This window comes from Acanthochromis polyacanthus, chromosome 13 (genome assembly GCF_021347895.1).
Source record: "Acanthochromis polyacanthus isolate Apoly-LR-REF ecotype Palm Island chromosome 13, KAUST_Apoly_ChrSc, whole genome shotgun sequence".
Lineage (NCBI taxonomy): Eukaryota > Metazoa > Chordata > Actinopteri > Pomacentridae > Acanthochromis > Acanthochromis polyacanthus.
In genome coordinates, this window is record NC_067125.1 from 20,905,036 (window position 1) to 20,925,503 (window position 20,468).

General features: G+C 39.2%; 1 protein-coding gene across 3 annotated transcripts in view; it reads left to right on the forward strand.

The window, feature by feature from the left end:
• Window positions 1–20,468, forward strand: part of LOC110967641 (kinase suppressor of Ras 1-like) — a 35,700-nt gene that overhangs the window by 8,175 nt on the left and 7,057 nt on the right. For 2 of the 3 annotated variants that reach the window (XM_051958153.1, XM_051958151.1), the window contains 15 exons: window positions 4,792–4,939; window positions 7,180–7,543; window positions 7,627–7,784; window positions 7,896–7,962; window positions 12,647–12,730; window positions 12,811–12,872; window positions 14,269–14,381; window positions 14,561–14,738; window positions 17,258–17,312; window positions 18,177–18,231; window positions 18,457–18,696; window positions 18,803–18,999; window positions 19,178–19,274; window positions 19,971–20,104; window positions 20,297–20,428. In XM_051958153.1, coding sequence (XP_051814113.1) covers window positions 4,831–4,939; window positions 7,180–7,543; window positions 7,627–7,784; window positions 7,896–7,962; window positions 12,647–12,730; window positions 12,811–12,872; window positions 14,269–14,381; window positions 14,561–14,738; window positions 17,258–17,312; window positions 18,177–18,231; window positions 18,457–18,696; window positions 18,803–18,999; window positions 19,178–19,274; window positions 19,971–20,104; window positions 20,297–20,428 — 2,045 coding nt within the window. In that variant the 5' untranslated portion in view covers window positions 4,792–4,830. The remainder of the gene's footprint in view (window positions 1–4,791; window positions 4,940–7,179; window positions 7,544–7,626; window positions 7,785–7,895; window positions 7,963–12,646; window positions 12,731–12,810; window positions 12,873–14,268; window positions 14,382–14,560; window positions 14,739–17,257; window positions 17,313–18,176; window positions 18,232–18,456; window positions 18,697–18,802; window positions 19,000–19,177; window positions 19,275–19,970; window positions 20,105–20,296; window positions 20,429–20,468) is intronic. The other variant, XM_051958152.1, reaches the window with a different exon arrangement.

Here is a 20,468-nt window from a genome sequence, read left to right on the forward strand (position 1 = left end):
GAGGGTGAAGGCAGGAGACACCTGGACAGGTAACAGTCTATCACAGGACTACATATAGAGACAAACAATCACACTCACGTTCACACCTACAGACAATTTAGAATCACCAATTAACCTCTGCATGTTTTTGGACTGTGGGAGGAAGCTGGAGTATATGGAGAAAACCAACGACATGCACAGGGAGAACATGCAAACTCCATGCAGAAAGATCCCAGGATGGGATGCAAACCAGGGATCTTCTAGCTGCGAGGCGACATTGCTAACCACAGAGTCACTGTGCAGCCCCTCCACCATTATGTGTAGGGAAAAATGTTTGATCAAATGAGTTTTGAACACTTAAGCAGAATTATTACACAGTCTAACTGATATTCAGCCAGCAAAATATTTAAATCAGATCAATATATAATAATGATGAAGCACCTCTCATTGCGCTGTCGAGAAGAGCATCAAGAGTGATGAAAGGAAAATTATTTTATTTATCTTTATTTATAAAAGTTTGGTAGCTGGAATCAATACAAGTTAGGGACTGAAATGTGAACAACAAAACAGTGGAGGCACTGAACATATATTTATCAATCAATCAATTAATCAAAGTTTATTTCTATAGCCCTTTACAATAGCCCAAAGGGTGACCAAAGTGCTTCACAGTGAAAAACAAGAGAATAACTTAAAAACAATACAGTAACTTAGAAGCAGTAAAATATACAATAAACCAATAAAATAAGCAGCAATAAAACAGTACTAAAATATACAATTTATATACATTTATTACACTCACAACAGTTATTAAACTGACAACACAGTAACAACTACTAAGTATGACACAACAATGACTTACATTAAGACAAACAACAACAAAACAAATGATTTGGTGAGCAAGAGTGGAGGAAAGGGAAGGAAGAGAACACAGTTTTAAACGTAATATTGGGGTAAATATTTTAATGTGTTTAGTCTTTATTTACAGCACGCATGTACCCATGATCAGTGTGAGTGTGCAAACTGTGTATGTGTGTACAGATTTTGAAGGGTTTTTCCCTGTTTTGGTGCATATGTGCCAATCATCAGTGTATGCGTGAGTAGACTTTAAGTGCGTGTGCAGAGTTTTTTATGTGTTTTGTCCTAAACGGCCTCCCATAGATTTCCATGACCTGGATGACTGAGAATTTACCAAACCATACAGCCATTAGCAACCATCCAAACCGCTGACATCAAAAATTAGTTAGACTGATCATCTGGTAACAGTGCAGTGTTCTGCTGGGAAGCTTTTGGTCTTGGGTCTCAGCATTCATAAAGATAATACTTGAGTACGCACCTCCCACCTAAACATTGTTGCGAACACACATCCCACGGCAAGAGCATTCACAGATGGCAGCAGCCCCACAGCAAGACAGTTTGCTCCACTACACCACAAGAAATGTTCAGGAACAACTTGAGGATCATGACAAATACAGGTCCTTCTCAAAAAATTAGCATATTGTGATAAAGTTCAGTATTTTCTGTAATGTACTGATAAACATTAGACTTTCATATATGTTAGATTCATTACACACAACTGAAGTAGTTCAAGCCTTTTATTGTTTTAATATTGATGATATTGGCCAAAAAGTAAAGAAAAACCAAAAATCCCTATCTCAAAAAATTAGCATATTCCATCCGACCAATAAAAGAAAAGTGTTTTTAATACAAAAAAAGTCAACCTTCAAATAATTATGTTCACTTATGCACTCAATACTTGGTCGGGAATCCTTTTGCAGAAATGACTGCTTCAATGCGGCGTGGCATGGAGGCAATCAGCCTGTGGCACTGCTGAGGTGTTATGGGGGCCCAGGATGCTTCGATAGCGGCCTTAAGCTCATCCACAGTGGTGGGTCTGGTGACTCTCAACTTCCTCTTCACAATATCCCACAGATTCTCTATGGGGTTCAGGTCAGGAGAGTTGTCAGGCCAATTGAGCACAGCAATACCATGGTCAGTAAACCATTTACCAGTGGTTTTGGCACTGTGAGCAGGTGCCAGGTCGTGCTGAAAAATGAAATCTTCATCTCCATAAAGCTTTTCAGCAGATGCAAGCATGAAGTGCTCCAAAATCTCCTGATAGCCAGCTGCATTGACCCTGCCCTTGATAAAACACAGTGGACCACCAGCAGCAGCTGACATGGCACCCCAGACCATCGCTGATTGTGGATACTTGACACTGGACTTCAGGCATTTTGGCATTTCCTTCTCCCCAGTCTTCCTCCAGACTCTGGCACCTTGATTTCCGAATGACATGCAAAATTTGCTTTCATCCGAAAAAAGTACTTTGGACCACTGAGCAACAGTCCAGTGCTGCTTCTCTGTAGCCCAGGTCAGGCGCTTCTGCCGCTGTTTCTGGTTCAAAAGTGGCTTGACCTGGGGAATGCGGCACCTGTAGCCCATTTCCTGCACATGCCTGTGCACGGTGGCTCTGGATGTTTCTACTCCAGACTCAGTCCACTGCTTCCGCAGGTCCCCCGAGGTCTGGAATTGGCCCTTCTCCACAATCTTCCACAGGGTCCGGTCACCTGTTGTAGTTGTGCAGCGTTTTCTGCCACACTTTTTCCTTCCCACAGACTTCCCACTGAGGTGCCTTGATACAGCACTCTGGGAACAGCCTATTCGCTCAGAAATTTCTTTCTGTGTCTTACCCTCTTGCTTAAGGGTGTCAATGATGGCCTTCTGGACAGCAGTCAGGTCGGCAGTCGCACCCATGATTGCGGTTTTGAGTAATGAACCAGGCTGGGAGTTTTTAAAGGCCTCAGGAATCTTTTGCAGGTGTTTAGAGTTAACTCATTGATTCAGATGATTAGATTAATAGCTCGTTTAGAGTACCTTTTCATAATATGCTAATTTTCAGATAGGGATTTTTGGTTTTTCTTTACTTTTTGGCCAATATCATCAATATTAAAACAATAAAAGGCTTGAACTACTTCAGTTGTGTGTAATGAATCTAACATATATGAAAGTCTAATGTTTATCAGTACATTACAGAAAATACTGAACTTTATCACAATAAAAAATATGCTAATTTTTTGAGAAGGACCTGTAGCCCAAGGTGTTTGCCCTGCCTCCAAACCCCTCAAATCTCATTCCAATCAATATTTGATGAATGTGCTTTCTGAAACAGTAATGAAATTAAAACTACACATATCAATGACAAAAATAGTAGCTGAACTTCAGTACACTGTCTGAGCACCTTTGACCCTGATAGCAACTGCCACAAGTCATGGCAATGACTCAACAAATGGAGCTGTTGCGTTTTTGTGAGCTGCTTAGATGAGCTGGAAATCAAGCACACAATAATCAGATTTAAGTTGATTTTTGCAACACAATCAGTGTAAAATCATGAAAAATGAGAGGAACAAAATTTCACAGTGGAAATTAGGCTGAGTGTTTAAATAGGGAATTCTTTGACAGATCAACTTTTAAAGATAGTATGGATCGTCAGTTATGTGTCTACAGCTTATTCTGTTGCTTCAAAGTGACTACAAGTCATCTGTGGCTGCTTTAACAAATGTTTATAAAAAGTGAACAATATGAAGAGTTGTATTTGATTAGTCCAAAAAATGATGTCAAACCTATACACTATCCCATGACCTTGATGATAAATGCAATGAGGTCCAATAAACATGTGAAGCAGAATTCATGAGGATATAAGAAACAACGATGTGTTGCCAAGAGAATCTGACTGCACTTACATTAGGCTACGGAATTATGAAAACGTGTATATAGTTGGCGGAAGACTGCCGTAAATGGTGTTGTACTGTGAATGTTGCTGTTAGAACAACTTATGGGATACCATTATCCTCTTTGCCTTTCCTTTTGATGGTCCAAGCTATGACATGCTGAAAGAGATCAAAGATGAAACACATTTTCTGAGCATTTAGAGCATTCAACCAGCTTGGCATCATATTAATAGCCACCGTATTGTGTCATGTGGGTGCCCTGTGTTATGTATTTGACTCGTGGTGTTGTCTGGGAGTGGGTGTTCTTTGTTTGTGCCTATCTTTGTTCTGTCGAGGAGCGGTAATTGGTGGCAAGGCGGTCCCAGCGCTGATTGGCGGTTCATCACTTTAAATCTCGGCGGCCAGCAGTGATGGAGGAGCCTCTTTGACAGCAGCACCTTCGTTTTTCCCAGACTCCAACCTTTTGTGCTCAACGCCTGTGTTTTCTAGTTAGATTGACCTAGTGTGGTTTTTTGTTTGTTAGATTTTGGTTTTCTTTTTGTAGTAGGTGTAGTTTTGTCGGATAGTTTTTTTTGTTTGAGTGCGTACACTGCCTCTTTAGTTTGAATGAATAGCCCATGTGGTGGCCTCCATTATTTGTAAAATATTGTTAATAAATCTTTTGTATTTTTTTCTAATCCTCCGAACTTGTTATTTGTTCTTTTTGGAGACTGGGAAAAATACTCAGTTTATATTTTATCTTTCATTATGCTACGCACCTTCCCCCTAGACAGGTGCATAACACTCACTTTCCACAGCAAAAGACTATTGACTGCATCCACTAAAACCAAACCTGTTCCAAAGCATGTTTTCTCTTAAAGACTGTTTTTATGTAGCTGTGTAGCAGTAAATATACATTTAACACACACCTATACATTTTTATTGGAATGTTGGCAGGAGATTGTGTCAGCTAGGTTTTCTTGGTGGCCGTCCTGTTCAGTGCACAACAGCCATTGTAGCACCATAAGACTTGCGTTGCACAGAAAGAAGAACAAAAAATGCAAGGAAACAGTTGGTCAGTGACAGGTATCCTTGTTGTCTCCTCCAGGATAGAGCTGAGAAGCTCTCAGTGGATGGATTGCAGCAGATGTCCAGCCCTGGGCTCCAGAACACAATGAGACGTTTAAGCTCCAACTCAGAGGACCACTCTCGCCTCACTGCTGCCCTCTCGTGTCTGAAGAGTGCTAATGAAACAGGTGAGCTTAGAACTATGTTGTTGTGACGGCGTAATTATGGGGGTAATACTGTATCAAAACTATTTGTAAATGTGTATGGGGAGTTGTGTGTCCGTATATCCATGTGTGTGTCCATAGTGAGATTTGTAAATGTGTAAAATAATTTGTAAATGCATAGTGAGATTTGTCGATGCAAACCAGAATCTGCAAATGTATTTTCAAAATTTGTGTCTGTAATTAGGGTTTCAAATGTGTACAAAAATCTGCCAGTCTGTATTCAAATTTGTACATGTAATACGATTTGCCAGTGCATACAAAGATATGAGTAAATGAAAAGTCTAAGTATTTGGCTACAAGTGCTGGAAATACAGACAAATCACCAGTTACAAGTCAAGCAGGCCTCACAACTGGATGTCTTTTTACATTTGACTTTTGCTCCACTTCTGCCATGAGAGCTTTGCATCTGTAACTCCAGAGTTTCTGTGCCCTGAGCTCAGGCTCACAGGCTCGTCCATTCAGGCTGCGTACTGCCATGCTGCTTGGTACCTCAGAAGTTATGCTGCCTGTAGCCATCAGGTGGCGCTCTCCCCCTGAGTCTTTGAGGGCACACAACAATTACAGACACAAATTTTGAGACATTTTCAAAATCCAGTTTGCATTGACAAATCTCCCTTTGCATTCACAAATTCTTTACATTTACAAATCTCGCTACAGACACACAGGTTGAAATACAGACACACAAGTCTCTGTACACAGTTACAATAGCTTTGCTACAATAACAACCCCATAGGTGTCATTTTTACATCAACATAAATACAATAGATCACATTGGGGTTGATGAATTCATTCTGTTGTAAGTTTGATTAAGAGTCCTCTATGAGATTTTTAACACCAATCCTGATTTCATGTTTTATGTATTCTATGTTTGAAGTGTGTTTTCATGAATATGGTTTCTTTTGATTCTACGTTATAGAGGTTTACTGTGTTTTTGATAGTTTAATAAATTCACAATGGTTCCAGTATGGTTAGTTTGCAAACCTTTAAGGAAACTGAAGAACAATCCCACCTCTAGATTTATTTAACAACCTTCTATCAGTAATTTCATTGGGCTTTAGACAGCTGACTCCTTAATGAGCAATTCTGAAAAGGTGTAACGTAAAAAAGGTTTTGATTAAAATATGTTTTCCAAGACTAAGAATAATAAACAAGGGAAAAAATGCTTGCACATTAGAGAAATCTTTGTTTCTCAGCATTATAATGATATGTGGCATATTCATAAATTATATAGTGTTTTACATACTAGTACTGAGAGCCTAATAGCATATGTTGGGTTTAAGAGAGTAGAAGGTATTCTGGCCTAAGAGCTTAACGCACTGCAACTTCAAAACAAAACAGCAAAGGCAAACAAAAATCATCTACATCATTTTAACAGCATAATGATTTACAAACATGGCAATTCACCTAATGTAAAAAATAAAATAAAAAAACTAACAGTGTTATTTTTCTATTGTAAACATTGTTGTTGCCCAATTCAAATGTTATGTCATGCTGTTTGAAATGATAGGCTAATAATCAGCAGTCAGGCAACAACAGCTGAATCCAAATAAGAAACTCATTCCAGCAGCGGTATGTCTGGGCATGTTCACCACTGTTTTGGGTTCCCTGGAATCTTCTTTTGTCCATCCATCCATCCATTCTCTATACACCGCTTTATCCTCACTAGGGTCTCGGGGGGTGCTGGAGCTTATCTCAGCTGACTCAGGTGAAGGCAGGGGACACCCTGGACAGGTCGCCAGTCTGTCGCAGGGCTACATATACAGACAAACAATCACACTCACATTCACACCTACGGGCAATTTAGAGTAACCAATTAACCTCAGCATATTTTTGGACTGTGGGAGGAAGCCGGGAGTGCCCGGAGAAAACTCACACATGCACAGGGAGTACATGGACACTCCACGCAGAAAGATCCCAGGGATTTCAATCCTCTCCATTTGGTTTTCTTTTATCGTATATTTTTATCTCAAATTCTGCACATGTTGTCACATTACTTGCTTGAACTTTTGTATGTGTTCAGCAGTGGCTGTGCATTGAGCTTTCAGAGCCACTGTACCTCTGGCAATGAGTCCAATACTGTATTTCAATATGTTTCCTAAATGTTCATTTTTGACTGACTATCACTTGATGAGGCCACATTATTTTAAAACGCTGTACTGATTTTTATCTGGATGCTGATGTTACACCTATATTCTTCGACTTAGGAGATGACCCGAGTCATGACCCAGGCTACTGCAGCTCTAAGCCCCAACAAGACAGCAGTGCCTTCTCTCTCAGTAGCCCTTTCACCCCACTAAAGCCGACTAGCACCCACGGTCGTTCCATCTCCATATCAGTGGTACCTTGTTCAGATGACCAGAGACCCAACACATTACCTGAAGAAATGGCTGACACCCTGGAGCCAAGCAGCCCTCCTGCCAACCGAGCATCTAAGACGTGCACTGTGAAGCCCTCCCACACACCACCACCCTCCCGCAAACTGCTGCATCTCTTCCCAAACATTGCACTGACAAGAAGCAAGAGTCATGAGTCACAGCTGGCCAACCGCATTGAGGATCCTACAACGAAGTGGGTTTCACAATTAATTTTAACAATTAATTGTTAACACAGTCTGTTAATTGCTGATTAACAGGTGGTCTCTGTCTTTGCAGATCCTGTAAGAAGAACAAGTTGTTGGCTTCTATTCAGATCAATGGCTATGGGAACAGTCCTGAGGACTCAACACTGAGGTCACTGTCTGCCACAACACCGGGCCCTACCCCATCCTCAGCACCATACATGATGCCCATCACACCCACCCCACTGGACAGTGAGTTCCCATAACAGATGCTGCATTTCTTGGTGCTTTTGCAATTCTGTTTCATTTTGCTGTTCACTATTTTTGTGTTTTTAACATGCGGCATTCTAATATTCCTCGCAGATGTAGCCATGCACAGGAATTCCCCCCAGACAATGAGGAGAGACATTGGTCTAGCCATAACACACAGGTCAGTTAGACGAAACTAACAGATACTGTTTGTCATTCTGTGGGCACTGCTGCAACACTTTAGCTGGGTGTGTGTGTTTTTTTTCAAAATATTTTTATTGCTTTTCAACTTTTATACAAAACAAGATAAATGATAATATACATAAAGAACATATACACAAATATCCATTCACACCTGGTAGACCTGCACCAACTGACACCTATATCCAGTTTTCCTTTAGTAATGTAAGTCAGTCTTTCCAGTCCAATGCATTCTGATAGTTCTTTTATCCATTGTTTTATAGAAGGAGCCTCCATGCTCTTTCAGTTCAAGGTGATGGCTCTCCTGGCGTGCAACAGTCCAAAGTCCAACACTTTAATTTGTTTCTTAGTGTATGCAAAATATTTGGGATATATTCCCAGTATACAAAGTTTGGCACAAAAAGGAATCTTGACTTTATATACCTCGGACATACAATTGATTACCTCATTCCAAAATATTTTTTATCTTTGAACATTCCCATAAACAGTGAAAAAGAGTTCCTTTATTATCTTGGCATTTAGCACACATATCAGGAATATGATCTGACATCTGATGCAATTTTTCCAGGGATATATAAACCCTTGTTAACCATTTATATTGTAGTAACTTGAGTCGCGTATTTATGGTTTGTTTATGGGCTTTTAAACAGGCCTCATTCCAGTCCGTTTCATCTATGTCTTCTTGTATGCCCTTTCTCCATGCATTCAATATATCTGTTGAAGAGTCCTTGGAATTTGACATCATCAGGTTATAATATTGAGACAGTAGGCCTTTTTCTCCCTGTTTTCCCATTTGTTCAATTATTGATAATTCTGGTATACACATGATTCCTTTTGACCTAGATGACAAGAAGTTTTTTACCTGCAAATATTTGTAAAAATGTTTCAGTGGAATTTGGTATTTGTCAGACAGGTCATTGAATGTAAGTAGTTTTCCATCGATATACAGATTATTAATTGCATGGATGCCCCATCTTTTCTGCCAGGTATAAACTGATCGTTATTCCATATAGGGGTGAACTGGGACACAGTTATAGATTCTCCCAGATGTCTGTGCTCTGTGTGCCATACACTATTGGTGTTTTTCTAGAAGGGGTTTTTTGTTTGTTTTTTCAGTTTATGTAAATCTGCAGAATAAAGATAATTGCATATTGGTAATTCTGGAATAGACTGTTGTTCAATATTTACCCAAGCTGGAGGTGATGTTGTATAAAAGTAATGTGAAGCTGATGTTAGCTGTGCCACCATATAGTACCATCTTAAATTCGGAATTTGTAGGCCTCCTCTTTCATAAGGCAAGTAAAGTAATTTAAGGCGCAGCCTTGCTTTCCTATTATTCCATATGAACTGGCTAAATACCTTATTTAAATTATCAAAGAAAGAAGGTGGTAATGCCAAGGGAAGTGTCTGAAAGTAATATAAAAATTTTGGCATAATTGTCATCTTTAGAATGTTTATTCGTCCTATCATGGATATGGGTAAATTCGAGCATCGAATTAACGTTTCTGTGACGTCTTCTACCAGGGGGTTATAGTTTGCTGCAACTATTTTGTTTACATCTGAAGTAATTTTAATGCCTAAATATTTAAAACCTTGTGCTGCAATTGTAAATTCAGTATTTAGAGTAGGATTTTTTCTTCATTCAAAAGCATTAGCACAGATTTTGTGTTATTGATTTTATAACCTGAGAATTCACCAAAGCCATCAACTAAACTCACCAAGTTAGGAAGCGTGTTATTGAGATCTGTGAGAAAAAATATATCGTCTTCAAAAAGTGAAATGAGATGGTTTTGTTCTCCAATATTGACACCTGATATTCCTTCTTGAGTTCTCGCTGCAATAGCCAAAGGTTCCAAAGCTAGTGTGAACAACAATGGGGACAGTGGACACCAGGGACGGCTGGTATAAATGGGCTAACAGGGCTAAGCCCTCCCAGGCCAACACAAAAAAGATGAGAAAATTATTTTTCAAATAACTTACAACAGATTGTTTTAAGTTTAGGTGAAAACAAAGGTAGCAACAGCACCAATCAGTCAAAAGAAAAACATAGAATATCTCTAAATGGGCTTATTTTTTACAGCCCGAGCAGATACAGTCCGCTTTCATTCATTTCGTTCTTGTAAGTGGTTGACAGGTGTCATGTCCCGCCCCCGTGATTTACTGATCATTTGGGCTAACTTCAGTCAGCCCACAGGCCTTTGACGCAGTGAGAAAAGGTTAAGCTATGGCGGGCGTTAGCCTGAACGAGGTGGATTATTTGCTTTCATGTCCATTTTCCTCAATGTCTTTGGAGGAAAAGCTGGAAGTTAAGAGACTGGGATCACATCAGCCGTCGATGTGAGCTTTTTTTCAAATAAGGTAGGCCCATGTTGACCTGTTAAAGGACTGCGACACCTTGTTTTTGCTGAGGTCATCTGTTGTACTGAAGGCCTGTTTTGCACTACATGTCGCCAAACAGTTGTAATAAGACAGTTGCAGCAGGCTGTCTGTGGGCAGTCGTTGCAGTTGGAACATGTTTTGTAGGGGTGTGTGTGTGTGTGTGTGTGTGTGTGTGTGTGTGTGTGTGTGTGTGTGTGTGTGTGTGTGTGTGTGTGTGTGTGTGTGTGTGTGTGTGTGTGTGTGTGTGTGTGTGTGTGTGTGTGTGTGAGAGAGTGAGAGTGAGAGTGTTGATGTAGAGCACTAAAAAAGTATAGTGTACCTGTAATTGATGTATCATAGGTGATGTTGCTTTTGCAAGCTGTTTTAACCATTTAATCGGTATTATGCATTTGTGAGCCCACCCAACAAATTTCACCACCAGCCGCCACTGGTGGACACCCCTGTCTAGTTGAACGCTGTAAACTAAAGGGTTTTGATATATTATTGTTAGGGAGAAGTTGTGCAGTAGGATTTGTATATAACAGTTTAACCCACTGAGTAAATGTTTCTCCCACACCAAATCTTGGAAGAAGTTTAAAAGATAATTCCACTCTGTTCTGTCAAATGCTTGACATGCATCCACTGCCAGCATTGCCGTGTCTTTTGCTTCTCGTTTCTCAAATAGTATATTTAGAACACGTCTGATATTGTGATAACTTTGTCTTTCTTTAATAAATCCTTGTTGATTGTCAGCAATTAATTTGGGCATATATTTTTCTAATATTTTAGAGAGCACTTTGCATAATATTTTCGTATCACATCCCATGAGACTAATTCCCCTATATGATGAGCACTCTGTTGGTGGTTTGTTAGGCTTTAAAATAAGGGTTATTTAAAAAGAAACTGCAGGAGTGCTGAGAGGAGATGGAGAAAATCAAATTTGACAGTACATTATGAAATGCTACATCAACAACTCAAAACATACAATAAAACAGTGAAACAGGCAAGAACATCTCATTTCTCACAACTCATCACAGATCATAAAAACAACCCCCAGTTCCTCTTCTCCACGTTTAATGTTTTAACAGGCACTAATTTTAATAAAGCTTTTAAAGCGCCATCAGACGCTCTTTGTGAGAACTTTGCAGACCACTTCAGAACCAAGATCAAGGACATCAGATCCAGCCTTTTATCCCACCAAGTTTTATCTGTTAACCCATCTGATCTGCTGTTCTTGTCTGAGGAAACCCTGGAGAGTTTTGCCCAGGTTGATGCAGGGACACTTGGTCGAGCTTTCTCCCAAGTAAACCCAACAACCTGCCTTTTAGATCCTATTCCCACACCACTTTTAAAATCATTTTTTGGATTCTTTGAGGAAACGTTTTTAAACATAATGAACTGCTCTCGTCAGACAGGTGTCTTCCCCACTGCCTTTAAAACGGCAGTGGTGAAATCCCTTTTGTAGAAGAGCAATTTAGATCCCAGTGTTTTTAATAACTACCGTCCTGTATCCAACTTACATTTTTAAGTAAAATTTTTGAAAAACTGGTTTTTAACCAAGTCAATGACTTTGTAAACAGAATTAACATTTTAGAAAAACATCATTCTGGTTTCAGGATGAACCACAGTAGAGACAGCACTTTTAAAGATTTTAAATGACATCAGGTGGAACTTGGATAACAATAAACTAACAGTGTTGGTTCTACTGGATCTAAACACCGCTTTTGATACAGTAGACCATCATATTTTATTAAACAGACTCAGACACCTGGTTGGCCTCTCTGGTACTGTTTTTAACTGGTTCAGTTCTTACCTCGCAGACCGATGTTTTTATGTAAGTATGGGTACGTGTTCCTCAGGAACCCATGAAATTAGGTGTGGGGTTCCCCAAGGGCCAATTTTAGGTCCAATGCTTTTTAATCTTTATATGCTTCCTCTTGGGGACGTCATCAGGAGACATGGCATCAGTTTCCATAGCTATGCTGACGACACACAGCTGTACATTGCTGTGTCTCCTGATAACATGGGGCCAATAGATACCCTTTTAAAGTGTATTTTAGACATTAAGTCATGGATGGCAGTGAGCTTCCTACAGCTCAACCAGGACAAAACTGAGGTTTTAGTTATAGGTCCTGAAGGTCAGAGAGAGAAACTTTTACTAAAATTACAAGATTTTTAACTAGCACTTTTCCTCTGATATCTGGTTTGGTTTACTTCCTAACTTTATTCTTCAGGCTTACAGAGATTAAAGTCATTATGATGAGAAAAAAAATTGTTCCTTTTCCTTCTTCCTCTGCCATTTGTAGGTTTTCAACCAAGTCCTGGCTTTCCCAGACGTGCCAAGTGTGCTGCAAGAGCATGATGTTTGGTGTCAAGTGTAAACACTGCAAGTAAGAACTGTGCAATTAAGCTCCCCCACCATATCTGATTATAGGTCTCATGAGTGTATGTCACATCCATATGTTCACAGGTTGAAGTGCCACAACAAATGTACCAAAGATGCGCCCTCATGTCGGATATCATTTCTCACTTGTAAGGAACATTCAGCATCTTTGTTTCTTTCCACTTTTTCTTTTCTAAATTACAATGATACTTGACATTTTGCGAAATCTTTAGAATCTGCTTTCTTTCTACAGTCCTAAAAATACCCAGAGTACTCAAATAAACAAGAGACAAGAGTATCATTCTTAGTAATTTATTTATTAAGAAAAGTGAACATTATAGATCTGTGAGTGAGTCAACCTTTGCTTTCTGTTTCTAATGTGCCTACTTGTGCAGCAGTAACTGCAACTAAATGATTACTATAACTTGATCCTTCACATTAGCTTGGAAGAATTTTAGCCCATTTCTCTGTAAATAACATTTTCAACCCAGGAATGTTGGTATGTTTCTTCACTTGAACTTTTGGGACATGTCCCTCCACAACCTCTCCACTAGATTTAGGTCAAGGTCATTCCAAAACATTAGCTTTATTCCTCTCTAACCTTTCTTTGGTAGACCAGTCTGTGTACTGAAGGTTGTTCTCATGCTTCATGACTCACTTTTTCTTGAGATAGATGTCCTGATATTTTTGTTCAGAATTCGCTAGCATAAATCAAAGTTCATTGATGTGTCAGTAATGCTCATGGAGTGGTCTTTGTTGGTTGTCCTGTCCTGGGGCGGGTATCAAAATGTAAGTTACGTCCTGTCTGTCTGACTGTGCTTTTGGTGGAGTCCACACACTTTACAGGTGGTTTTGTAGCTCTTTCCATCCTGATGAGAACCACTATCTCTTTTTCTGAGGTCCTCACAAAACTTTTTTATTCTTTCCATAGTTGTCATTGGATTGGTTAAAAACAGTTGACTCTCATTTCTGTTTAATCCCAAAGTACACTGTATCTGTTTTCTGAACAAATAAATAAACAAGCATAATATTGTTGTGTCATTCGTGTAAATAGGTTCTCTTCATACACTTCTTGGTTGAGGTCAAAATAATTATTAGGGTCTAAAAACTTTACACAGCTTCAAGCACCACTGTCTGTTGTCAGAGAAATACATGAACGCTTTTTTCTTTTCATGCTCTAGAGATGTAATGTATGGGCTTTGTCAGGTCATAACATGCTGAGTGCATTAAGGAAGTCACCAATATCTGTAGACTAAACATCCAGGTGATTTATGTGTATTTTCTAGTGATGACAGCACCAATGGGATATTAACGCACAATACGTTTAAAATGCATGCTAACTCCCTACCGCTGCCACTGCAAGCACACTAGGAAGGATATTGTGGTGGGGAGTATATTTTCTAGAGCAATAATTACAGCAAGTAGAGCTTGTTTTATACATGTGGACACTTGTCTATAGTTTAAGACTTACTTTAAAAATTGTGAACCTGCAATTTAATAATTAATGTGATATCAAAAAACATCTTATTTGAATCTGAATTACAGTGCCAAGGATGCGCAGGGCAGAATCGGTGCCATCAGATATCAATAATCGGATTGATCACACAGTAGAAATCCCACTGCAGTTTGGGACTTTGCCAAAGGCAGTAACCAAAAGGGTAAGTACAGTACATATGCATGGACTCCTGTCCTTCTTGCTGAACTGTGTTCATTGTCAAGTTGATGTTGAGAAAATGGTAGAGGTGTAGAGCTGTATCAACATTACTTTCCAAGAAATAAATGCTGTCAGTGGACAGCCATTTCTATTAAAATCACAGATTTCAGTATGGTGTGTTAGCAGGAGCCTGTTCCCAGTTTACACCACCTGGACTCCAGCAGTAACCCATCATCAGCCACCTCCTCCACACCTTCCTCCCCAGCACATTTCCAGCAGAGTAACCCTTCAAGTGTCAGTGCCACCCCCCCGCCCAACCCATCACCACAGAGCTACAGGGACAACCGCTTCCACTTCCCAGGTCAGCAGCTTGTCTTTGGTGTCACACATACACAGATATCTAGTGTAATGCATGATGGGATCCAGCATTCAACAAAGACAGCAGTGTGGTCCAGCTGAGGCAGCTAATGAGAGATTGGTTGTTAAAATGTTTACTTTGAGAGATGCAATAAAATCATGATTTTACAATAATACCAGTTGTGTGGCAAAATCAGCATTAGTACAAATTAATTACAGCAGCTTCACTGAAGCATTTAGCAGCACATTTAGAATAAGAAATCACAAAGGGTTTGACTGGCTAAAGTTGTTTGCCTTATCTTTGTTGCAACACACCTTCTGACTCCAACTGAGCGGGTTTCCCCCATTGTTTTGTTATGATGTTTCCCTTATACATATTGAATGACTGTGAAGCTTGCTTTTTATGCAGCAAAATTTATTTTTGCATCTTGTTTCTCTGAAGCATGAAATTCATTTGTGATTGCTGACAAATGCCTTTTTTTAGTGACTATTACTGCTCTATTTCATTTGTGGCTGACTCAGCTCAACACTTGCACAGCAAAGTCTTTTTTAACAAGCTGTGGATATTGACACAATGAAGGCATCATGAGTGAACTGGAGTTCAGCAAGCACCTTGTAAATACAGGATTAATCTGTCTTTTGAGTACTCAATTTGTTAATTAGTGTCTGAGTAAAATGTGGTAGTTTGAGAGATGCAGACAAAATGCATTGAACATCCTGTATTCTGAAATCATATGTAGCAAGTACAATCATGTTCATACGTATTTGGACAATGACACAGTTTTCAGCATTTCAGCTCTGTACAAAGCAGATTTGAAATAAAACCATCAAGATGTGCTTTAAGTGCAGACTTTCAGCTTTAATTTAAGGGTATTTACATCCAAGTCAGGTGAACGGTGCAGGAATTACAAGATCTTTTAGATGTGCCCTCCTCCTTTTTAAGGAACCAAAATTAATTGGACAATTGGCTGCTCAGCTGTTCCATGGCCAGGTGTGTGTTATTCCCTCATTATTTCATTTACAAGGAGCAGATAAAAGGTCTACAGTTCATTTCAGGTGTGGTATTTACATATAGTCCACTCTCAATATGAAATCCAAAGAACTGTCACTATCAGTGAAGGAAGTCATCATTAGGCTGAAAAATCCAAACAAACCCATCAGAGAGATTAAAAAATACATTAAGTGAGGCCAAATAAACTGTTTGGTACTTTCTTAAAAAGAAAGAACATACTGCTGAGCTCAGCAACTCCAAAAGACCTAGAAGACCATAGAAAACAAATGTGGTGGATGACAGAAGAATCCTTTCATTGGTCAAGAAAAACTTTCACAACAATTGTCCAGATCAAGAACAGTCTGTAGGAGGTGAAAGCCAATAACGAAGAGAAGACCTTAGCCGAGTGAATACAGAGGATTCACTACTAGCTGTAAACCATTGGTGAGTCTCAAAACCAGGATTGCCTGATTGGAATTTGCCAGAAAACCTCTAAAAGTAGGTTCTGCTCAAGGATTCTTCCTGTTAAATGGGAGTTTTTTTCTTGCCACTCTTGCCTAAGGGCTTGTTCTGGGGGTTCAGGCATATGGATTCTGTAAAGTGTCTTCAGACAATCTGAATTGTAATTGGCACTATATAAATAAAATTGAAGTGAAATGAATTAAAAGAGCCAATTGTGGAACAACATCCTGTGAACAGATGAGGCAAAGATCAACTTGTATCAGAATGATGAGAAGAGTCTGGAGAAGGGAAGGAACTGCTCAAGATCCAAAGAATACCAGCTCATCAGTGAAGCATGGTGGTGGTAGTATCATGGTGTGGGCGTGTATGGCTGCCAATGGGACTGGTTCTCTTATATTTATTGATGATGTGACTGATGTTAGAAGGAGCAGAATGAATTCTGAAGTGTTTTGAGCTATATTATCTCTCATATTCAGCCAAATGCTTGAGAACTGCTTCACGATGCAGATGGACAATGACCTGAAGCATACGGAGAAAGCAACCAAGCAGTTTTTTAAGGCAAAGAACTGGAATGTTCTGCAATGGCCAAGTCAGTCACCTGACCTGAATCTAATTGAGCTACATTTCACTTACTGAAGACAAAACTGAAGGGAAAATGCCCAAAGAACAAGCAGGAAGTGAAGACAGCAGCAGTAGAGGTCTGGCAGAGCATCACTAGGGATCAAACCCAGCGTCTGGTGATGTATATGGGTTCTAGACTTAAGGATGTTATTGACCGTAAAGGATTTGCTAACAAATATTAAAAAGTGACAGTTTGATTTATATGGTCTGTCGAATGACTTTTGGTCCCTTAAAAATCTGGAGGGCACATCTAAAATGTGTTGTAATTCCTCCACTGTTCAACTGATTTGGATGTAAATACCCTCAAATTAGATGAATGATGAATATGTGCACTTCAAGCATAAACCCATTGTGGTGGTGTACAGAGCAGAAATGCTGAAAATTGTGTCAATGTTCAAACATTTATGGACCTGACCATTTGCAGTCTCTCAAGTTGTGTTTTCCAACAGATGTTGCTGCTTCCACACACACTGTTCAACATTCTGGAGGCCACTATGTGCCTGGGTAAGAGACAACAACACTGATAGAGATTCTGTAACACACATGATGTCCTACAGTTGTTATGAGGAACTACATTGTCTCAGAGAATGCTAGTTTATCGCATGTCTGCTTTTAGCCATGAACTTGTTGATGAGTATTACTGTCATATGTTGTTCATAAGTAGTGATGAGAAAGAAATGCCACAAGGTGTGTTTCAGTCCATTTTGAAATGGAGTCGCCTTTACATAGTGTGTTCACCAGAGAGCACTGGCAGGTTCATTTTTGTACTGTAAAATGTCTTGCTCAGTACATAGCAGCAAATGCTTAATACAGTATATAGTCACTGTCATTCCTTACTTTCAAATCTCACAAGAGGATTAGAAAAGTAAAGTGCAGTCTACGCTAGTAAACTATAAGGGTATCAGCTCTGAATATAATAATAATAGCTCAGTAGTTATTCAGTTCAGCTCAGTTTGATTTATATAGCACCACTTCACAACATAAGTCATCTCAAGGCACTTCACATAGAACGGTCAAGATGATACAATAATGTATTATTTTATGTATCCAACATATATTATATTTGAGCTGCTCTTTTGTAACTCTTCTGGATTTAATAGGAAGCCAATAAAAGCTGATGTGGGAGGAATATGTTCAACCCTTGTTGACTCCTGTGAGAACTCTGGCTGTAGCATTTTGGATCAACTGATGGAAGTTATCGGCACATCCTGTTAATAAAGAATTACAGTAGTCCAGTGTAGAAGTTACATGTGGATAGCTTACTTTTTAGCATCTCTCTGAGATATGAGGTTCACAAATATCAGTATCACTCAGACTAGCAGGTTTATACTTTTAACCTGTTGCTAATTATTGTTTTTTTTCTTTCAGAGTGTCACAGGAGATGCTCACTGAGACACAGCTGACAGCATTGCAACATGGAGAGGTGAGTACTGACAGTCACATATAATGAGATTCATCACTGAAAGGAGGCGGTAAAAGAGCTTTATTGTCTGTTTGTCTCTAATATAGTCTCATTTATAGCACCTGCTTTGTAGTATAGGCTACTGGCAAACATGTTATTTTATCTATCTGCACTATAGATTGAATTAATTGTTAATTAAACATTTACTGTACTTGATCAATTTCGCTATCCTGCCTTCTGTCCAAGGAGGAAGACTACCCAGCTGTGGATGAAGAAGCAGCTGACACAAGAAACAGAAAAAAGAGCTTTTCTTCTGAGGAGCATGATGAGGACGGTCTGGATGACCTTCCCTCTTCCATATACCGCCGTGCAGCTGCTGGCCGCTCAGGAGGCCCCATTTCTCGTAAGGCCAGCCAGACCAGTGTCTACCTTCAGGAATGGGACATACCATATGAGCAGCTGCAGCTTGGAGAGCTTATTGGCAAGGTGAAAATGGAGATGTAACAAACTCACTAAATACTACTTAGTATTAAGAATGTGATATTTCAACACTGAGTCCAACAAAAGTGGTGCATCTGACTTTTTGGTCCAGGGTCGATGGGGCAAGGTACATAAAGGTCGCTGGCATGGTGAGGTGGCCATTCGTCTACTGGAAATCGACGGTAATAACCAGGATCATCTGAAAGTCTTCAAGAAGGAGGTGATGAACTACAGGCAAACCAGGCATGAGAATGTAGTCCTGTTCATGGGCGCCTGCATGGCTCCTCCTCACCTTGCTATCATCACCAGGTATGGCCACATGACTTTTATAACTCTGTTTTCCTTTATTTGTAATACAATTTCGGTGCCTTCTTAAACTAATTTTACATATTAATTCATATATGACATGTAAGTTCTTGCTCTGATCAAAATTTGTTCATGTTTTGATGTAAATTCAGTCACAATAACAATACTGTTTCCTCTGCAGTTTCTGCAAAGGTTTGACCCTATACACAGTTGTAAGAGAAAGAGGTCACATGTTGGACATCAATAAAACCAGACAGATTGCCCAGGAAATTGTAAAGGTAAGCAACCTTTGAGCCTTAGCAAACTTGTGTGAAGACAGAATCAAGAGAGGAATCACTGTAATCAATAATTTCAAAATAAATGTCAATTTAATATTATTGCATGCGTGATTTTACCAGGTGCCCCGGCGTCCTTCCATAAAACAAAGACATGCTGAGGTTAACTGATGATTCTAAACAGTCAGTAATGAACTAATTGTATTTCATGAAAGATATATAAGTAAATGCTTATAAATTCAGCCGTGGATTAGTGAGAAGCCGTAGAAACCACAGCTATGCTAGGAGTCATTTAAAGATCAAGAAGAAAGAGAGGGAAACAGGAGATTTAATATGTTCAATATGAATGACGCACCAAGCTGGAAACATGTCGCAATCCAGAATAAAATGTATGTGTACACCTGTATTCATCTCTCAGTGACTCGCCGTTGTCTTTCTGACAGCATTTTTGTGGATTCACTTGTGTTTTTGTGTCTGTTGCATAATTTGCAGAGATCACTGAGCAGTGTTTTGTATTTATTTATTTATTTATTTATACTCAGTCCACTTCAAAAGGATCCAGGCCATACATTTGTGTGTGTTATTTGTTGATGGAATATTTTAACCCTGGAAAATGAATAACAAAAATACATTATCAGGCTTAAATTTGTAGAAGATGCAGTGTTAAATAATAACTGTAGTTGCCCATCTCTATTACAGGGAATGGGTTATTTACATGCCAAAGGCATCATTCACAAGGATCTGAAGTCTAAGAACGTGTTCTATGACTCCAACAAGGTCGTCATTACAGACTTTGGCCTGTTTGGGATGTCTGGAGTGGTACAAGAAGGCAGGTAGGAATGAAACAAATGATAATAATTGTCAGTGTCCCTGGTAAGCCACAGTCTCCTCATTTTTACTATTACTTTTATATATATATATATATATATATATATATATATATATATATATATATATATATATATATATATATATATATTTATGAATATTTGTGCATGTGTATGTTTGTGCTTATGTGTGTTTAGAAGAAAGAATGTGTTGCGGATACCTCAGGGCTGGATCTACTACCTCGCTCCAGAGATTGTTCAAAAGATAAGCCCAGAGGTTGATGAGGACCAGCTGCCTTTCTCCAATGCTGCTGACGTTTATGCTTTTGGGTACTGTTACAGATTATACTTATCAACAAATGCTTAGGTG